This window comes from Pinus tabuliformis, chromosome 1_2, assembly GCF_031772625.1.
Source record: "Pinus tabuliformis cultivar Carrire ecotype Pingquan chromosome 1_2, CPIR1, whole genome shotgun sequence".
Lineage (NCBI taxonomy): Eukaryota > Viridiplantae > Streptophyta > Pinopsida > Pinales > Pinaceae > Pinus > Pinus tabuliformis.
In genome coordinates, this window is record NC_142298.1 from 516074786 (window position 1) to 516081427 (window position 6642).

The 6642-nt window shown below is 44.5% G+C and overlaps 1 protein-coding gene across 1 annotated transcript; it reads right to left on the bottom strand.

Moving 5' to 3' along the window:
* Nucleotides 1–239: 239 nt before the first annotated feature.
* On the bottom strand, nucleotides 240–2857 carry LOC149206594 (uncharacterized). The gene is made up of 4 exons (XM_089397743.1): nucleotides 1855–2857; nucleotides 1321–1547; nucleotides 610–1227; nucleotides 240–365 (listed from the first exon to the last, which is right to left on the bottom strand). The coding sequence occupies exons 1-4, from the start codon at nucleotides 2855–2857 to the stop codon at nucleotides 240–242; spliced, it is 1974 nt and encodes a 657-aa protein (XP_089253869.1).
* Between the last annotated feature and the right edge of the window lie 3785 nt (nucleotides 2858–6642).

Sequence of the window (6642 nt, forward strand, 5' to 3'; positions counted from 1 at the left end):
TTGTTTTTTCCACCATGCCTGAAAGTTTTCTTCCGTTTATCTTATTCTCCAGATTGGATTCATTGTTTGAGGGGCAGGAAGCGACCTCCGGGGATGGGGGGAGAGATAATTCAGCCACCTTTCTTCTTCGGGAAGCAGCAATGGATCTGCAGAAGAGTACTGTTATTGGGCAGTTTCCAAGAGGAGAGATTTCGCTTTTGCAGCTACAGCTAGAGGAGTTTGTTCTTTTCCGTTGAAGATCAAGTCATTCGAGGCCAGCCAGGTCTGCCAGCAAGTGAATTTGGGGATGGTAATCCAGATTTTCCTCCAAAAAGATTTGCTGGGGATTTTGTGGGGGTAGCAATGATTCCAGGCATCGAAGAGGTCTGCTACAGAATTATATGAGGGAACAGTGATTTGGAACTCATGAAGGATAAGGCGCCACACCTCTTTGACAAACTTGCAGTCCATGAAGAGGTGCTTGGCTGTTTCTTCACTGTTGCTGCACAACACGCATCTGTGAGGCCCAGCTATGCCTCTCTTCATCAGATTTTCTCCGGTAAGCAATTTATTGTGAGCCAGGGTCCAAAAAAAGAAGTTGACTTTTGGTAGAGCGAGGGGCTCCCATACCTTCTTCCAGAATTTCGGATTTCTATTGCTGTTCTTTATGGGTTGGAGAGCGTTATAGGCTGCCGCTGATGAATAAGTCCCTGTGCACCCCCAGCCCCATCTGTCCTTTGACCATCTGCTCATTGGAGCTGCTTCCTCCAGCAACTCTTCGAGCACTGTCATCTGCTGATTTAAGTGGCTTGGTATCCCGTGGAAGTCCCATTCGGACCATGCGCCACGACTATTCCATTTGGAGAGATCGTAAACGCTGTCTATTCCAGCGCGTTCCAGCCATTGCCTAATTTCATTGATTTCCTCATTTTCTGACAGAGGGGCGCTGTCCATAATGCGATCTTGCCACAGTTTTGTATGTTTACCATTGCCGGGGATTTTATAGACTCTATCTTTGAAGAAATTCAGGCTTTTATTACAGAGTTTCCATACCTGGGAGGCGTTGGTTATTTGGGAAGCCTGAAGGTTTCGGAGCGGAACCTTATGCGCATACTTTGCTTTCAGAGTTTCGCTGACTGGATGCTTGGGATTCTCGTATAAATTCCATAGAATTTTTCCACCCAACGCCAGGTTGACCATGGCTGGATCCCTGATTTGCAGGCCTCCTTCTGCGAAAGACCGTTTCACCTGCTCCCATTTCACCAGATGCATTTTATGAATGTTCCCTTTCCCTCCTTGCCAAAGGAAATCGCGAATCAGTTTGGAGATGTGATCTGTTACCTGCTTTGGTGCTAGTAGAAAGGCAGCTTGGTAAATTGGTAGTGCTGAGAGAACAGACTTGATCAAGATGACCTTGCCTCCAGGAGTGAGCCAGTATCCTCCCCAACTTGTGATCTTTGTCTTAATTTTGCTAATGACTTCAGCCCACAGGGCTCTCTTGTTGCAGCCATTAATGATAGGGAGTCCAAGGTATTTTATCGTCTCCCATTGGGCTTGGCTCTTAAAGCCTAGGATAGCAGAGATATTCGCGAGTTCCTGATGATCGATGTTCCATCCAAAGACCTCACTTTTCCTTTCGTTTATGGAGGCTCATGTGGCCCTGTAGTAGCTTTTTAGGACTTCATCAAATGCTTTAACAATTCTAGGAGAAGCACCTCCGAGCAGGAGAGAGTCGTCTGCAAAGAGGGCATGATTCTGGGCGGGAGAGGAAATGGAAGGTTTGAGGCCTGGGAGAGAGCCTGCCTCTTTTTCTGCTGAGGGAGTCCGCCATCAGTATGTAGAGGAAGGGAGAGAGAGGGCATCCCTGCCTAAGACCTCTCTGGGCTCGGAAAAAGGAGGTGGGGCGGCCATTGACAAGAGGGGCAATCCAAGGGGAGTCAGTGCAGGCTTTGATGAGAGCAACAAAGAGAGGGGAGAAGCCATAGGCAAGGAGAGCTTTGTAAAGGAAGGCCTGGTTAACACGGTCAAAGGCGTTGGCCATATCAAGTTTGATCAGCATCCCCTTTTCTTTTCGTTTCTGGCTTGAATGAATGATCTCTTGAACTTGTATGACATTGTCCAGAATGTGCCTACCTTCAATGAATCCGCCTTGATTGCTGGAGATGAGTCTGTTTAGGAGAGGCTTGATCCTGTTTGCAAGGATTTTATAAGAGGCATTGCACAACGAGATTGGCCTGAATCGGGCAAAGGTTTCAGGATTTGATTCTTTTGGGATGAGGGCCAGATATGTGGAGTTGGTTCCTCCCCCTACTTTGGCTTTATTCCTGAATCCTTTAATCATCTTTAGAAGATCTGCTTTAATAATGTCCCAGCACATTTTGTAGAAATGGATGGTAAATCCATCTGGCCCAGGGGCCTTGTCTGGGTCCATAGACCAGATCACTTTTATGACTTCTTCCTCCGTAAAGGGCCTGTTGAGTTCGATGTTGTCTTCAGATCTGACCAGAGGGGGAATATTGGAGAGGAATTCTGCCATGTCCTCCTCATTACCTTGGATTCCAGCAGTGTAAAGCTGACTATAATGGTTTACAGCTGCCTCTTTGATCTGATTGAACCCTTTGCAGGTCTGCCCTTCTGCTGTTGTTATTTCAGAGATGTGGTTCCTGCAGAGTCTTGCCCGGTATTGGCGATGAAAGAAGGTGGTGTTCCTATCACCGGCCTTCAACCAGAGGCTTCTAGATTTGATTCTCCAGTACTCCTCCTCTAGCCGAAAGGATTGAAAGGTCGAGCGTTGGATTTTGACTTCTTTATCCAGCAGTGCTGGAGTGACATCTCTGTTTTCCATATCTGTTTGCAACTCCTCGAGGGTCTGCACCATTTCTTTTCGGATACTAGTTGGATTTGGAGCAGGTTTTTTGATCCACTCCTTCAGAGCGTGCTTTGTGGCTTTGAGTTTTTGCTCCCACACGTAGCTGGGGGACCCTGAGAAGGGTTTTCTCCAAGCTGCTTTCACTGTGTCAAAAAAGCCTTATCTTTCTGTCCATAGAGGGATGAAGCGAAAAGGAATGGGGCCCAAGTCTTCTTCGTCTTCTAGAGAGAGCTGGATGGGCTTATGATCTGAGGTAAGTTTGGGGAGAATTTTGGTAGTGATGATCTTTTTAGTTGCCATCAGAGCGCCCTGGACCAAGAATCAATCTAGACGAGCAGAGATATGGTCCGCTCCTACCCTGTTATTGGTCCAGGTGAAGAGCCCTTTCGCTGGAATGAAATCGATGAGGTCCCAATCCTGAATGAGTCCTTCGACCATAGGGAGGAAGGGATCTCTACTGTGAGTGCCTCCCCTTTTTTCCTTATGTTTTAAAACGATGTTTAAATCCCCTGCCAAAATGATATTTTTGGGAGAGTGGTGCTCCAGGAAGGCTATGAAGGAGGTCCAACAATCTCTTTTTTCTGAGTATAACACAGGGACATAAAGGTTGAAAAGGGAGAAGGATAACTTACTTGCGTTGTGCATTAACTCCGTGTAGATCCAGTGTTGAGTTTCTTGAGAATTTTTCAGCTGGAAGAGATCCTCTGACCAGAGAGTTGCAAGGTCTCCAGAAGAGCCTCTTGAGCTGACTGCTTTTCCTACTTTTTTCTACCATTTCTTTTGGCTGATGTCCAGGAGGGCTTTCCCCTCTATCTTTGTCTCTTGGAGCAAGAGGATGTCTAAGGGCTCCATCCTGAGAAGATCTTTGATCGCTTCAGCTTTTGCGGGATTACCCAATCCTCTGCAGTTCCAAGAGACAAGGCGCATTATTTACCTGGGAAGTGGAGGGAGCCTCCCTTAGGAGGCCTGTTCCTTGTATTTCTTCTGATAGACATCTCGATAGTAGGCTGGCTTCCTTGAGTTTTTAGCCTTTCGGCCTCCTATTCCCTTTCTTCTCTGTGAGATTTCCTGCCTACTTTTTTGATGGGTTGCTCGAAGGTCTTGTCCTCCGAGGACCCTGAGCTATCAATAGGCTTTTTCCTTGTGATATCTGCATATGTGGGATTTGAAGGGCTACCTTGGGTGGCCTCAGGCATAGTCTCTTCCCCTCCATCTTGTATATTGGTGGGAGATCCAGGCTGTTCCAGGTTTTCCTGATTTGTTGTAGCTGCCGCTTTCTGGCTGTTATCTTTGCCATTTGAGTTGTTGCCTTGGCTGTGGTTGGAACTGCTTGGAGCCTCCTTCAAAGGGCCTTTCCCGTTGCCCTTCCTATTGGGTTTTTGAATTAGAGTCCACTGCTCTCCGTTTTGGTTCTCTGGGAGATCTTCTGTCTTTTTCTTGCAGTGTTTGGCAAAGTGCCCGTAGCCATGGCAGTGTCTGCATTTGAATGGGATCTGTTCGTAATCGAGCTCTTGGACATGGGTCCATCCTGCTACTGTGAGTTTGATGGCTTCCGGTAAGCCCTCCTCTAGGTCTACTTCGACGCAAATGCGGGCACAGGAGTATTGATCTTTCCTCGGGGCTTGATCGATGTAATTGCCTAAGGCATTTCCGATGATCTGGAGGGACTTGGGGTTCCAGCAATGGAGAGGGAGGTGGGGAAGGCGAACCCAGACCGGGACGGCCGTAGGAACATCCTGAGCTGGATCAAAATCGGGCGACCATTTGTTGAGGTAAAGACCTTGCGGCCCCATGAAGTAAGGGCCGTTCCTGAAAATCAAGTTTCTGTCCTCTGCACTTTCGAAGACAAAGACGAAGAAACCTTTGCCCACGAAATAGCTTTTGACTCCCTCTTTGATAAGCGGCTTCCAGTTCCTTTGAGTCCACTCCTCCACCGATTTGGGAGAGGGCCAGAGGCCCGTGAACTGGCCAATGAGGCCACGCTCAGCCAGATTTAGAGCAGCTTTACAGGTTTCTTCCTCTGGGAGGGCGACAGAGGGGATGGTGTCCATCTTCTTCACAAATTTCTGCTGGCTCACCGAAGAAGGGCGCTTATTGCATTGAGCAATCATTTCCTTGAAGGCTGAAACCTCCGGGGGGGGGGAGGCGGATCCGAGCCCCCAGAGGGCTCCATGGCTGCGCGGTTCAGCTGCAGATCAGTGGCAAGGCGCGACGGCCCAAGGGGCGCGCGAATGCTCAGAAGCCCTAGCCCGGTTGCTCGTTCACGGGCAGAGCTCTCTCCGAAAAAATCTCAACTAACTCTTTTCTCACAATGTATATTTTCAAAAAAATGGAAAGATAAAGAATTTTTTCTCGGGGAAAAGAGATAAATAATTGTTAGTTTAAAATTATAACATTATTATTTTGCATTCCACAACCTGATCTGAATGCTAATCATAAAACACTGTAACAATGGCTGCAATTAGCATTACACATATCATGGTGGATTAGTTCAAGTAGTTGAGCGTTGTGAATTACAAGCAAGGTAAGGTTAAATCCCCCAATTGACTGCATCTATGAATATTGTGGGCCTCACTAGATATTCCCATTTTGTTAGGTTTCCAAACTATAACTAGTTAGTTTACATAACATACCATCTTTGGAATGAAGAGAAGTGCCCGATAGGATTCTTGGTATGTGCATTTCATTGAAAAAATACAAATAAATATAATTTATAAAAATTAGCATTACACATAACACCATTTTATTACTAAAACTACAACACAAATATCAACATTTGCATCACATAAGATTAATTCTACATTTCTTAAAAATTGGGTGAAGATAAAAATGATTGAATGTGACCCTAACATGTGCACAATTTATATGTTGGTTGTACATAGTACATGCCAGCTAATGGGTGCTGCCCCACGCCATAACTTTGAAATTATATATAATTCCAATCATACAACTCTTTGACATTATTTTGTTGTACTCCATTAACATTATTTGTACCATGGCATTTGAATCACATGCATTGTTGTAAGGTTATTCATTTTTAAGCTTTGTTATTATCACTAGTACCATTTAATACAATTTTTACAATTCTTGTAAATAAAAGTGGTGGTGCAAAGGGTGGATATGAAAATCAACAAATGGATTGCCAAACCTTTTCATTGGCTATGAAATTTAGATCTACATAGATTTGATCTACAACTCATGTTTGCATCTAAAGTCACCTACATGTGAGTAGAAATTATCTCAAGAACTTCTTGTGGAATAAGAATGATAAGAACAAGGGGTTCCACAATATTAATTAAGAACATGGATGTACCTTGTGAGAGTTAATTGGTTCACATCATTAAAAACCATCTCCAAGCCTAGGCCATCTTCCCTGAGTGAGTGATTTGAGTTATCCCAAGGAAAAATGTTTGGAAGGTCCTTCTCAGTCACTACATCAACAAAAGTAAACCTCTTATAAATAAATATTGGTAAGGAGTCTCTATTTGAATCCTTTTTATCAACCTTTCTCCTAAAGTTGTTGGCACTTATATAGTGTAAATAATTTAGAGAGCCTAGGATTTATTCCTTTGAAATGATATTCCATTCAATACATATTCAATTTGGTGGTCCTCTCTTGTTAAATCCAAAGGAAATCCCCTAGTTGAATCCTTCTAGTTCTTAGCCTTAAAGATCTTTAAAAAGGCATTCGTCTGGAGAATTATTTGTTTCACAATTGGTTATGGAATTGAATTTCTTGTATTAAGATTAACTAGAATTTTGACCTAGCCATCATTAATAAATTATTATGGAAC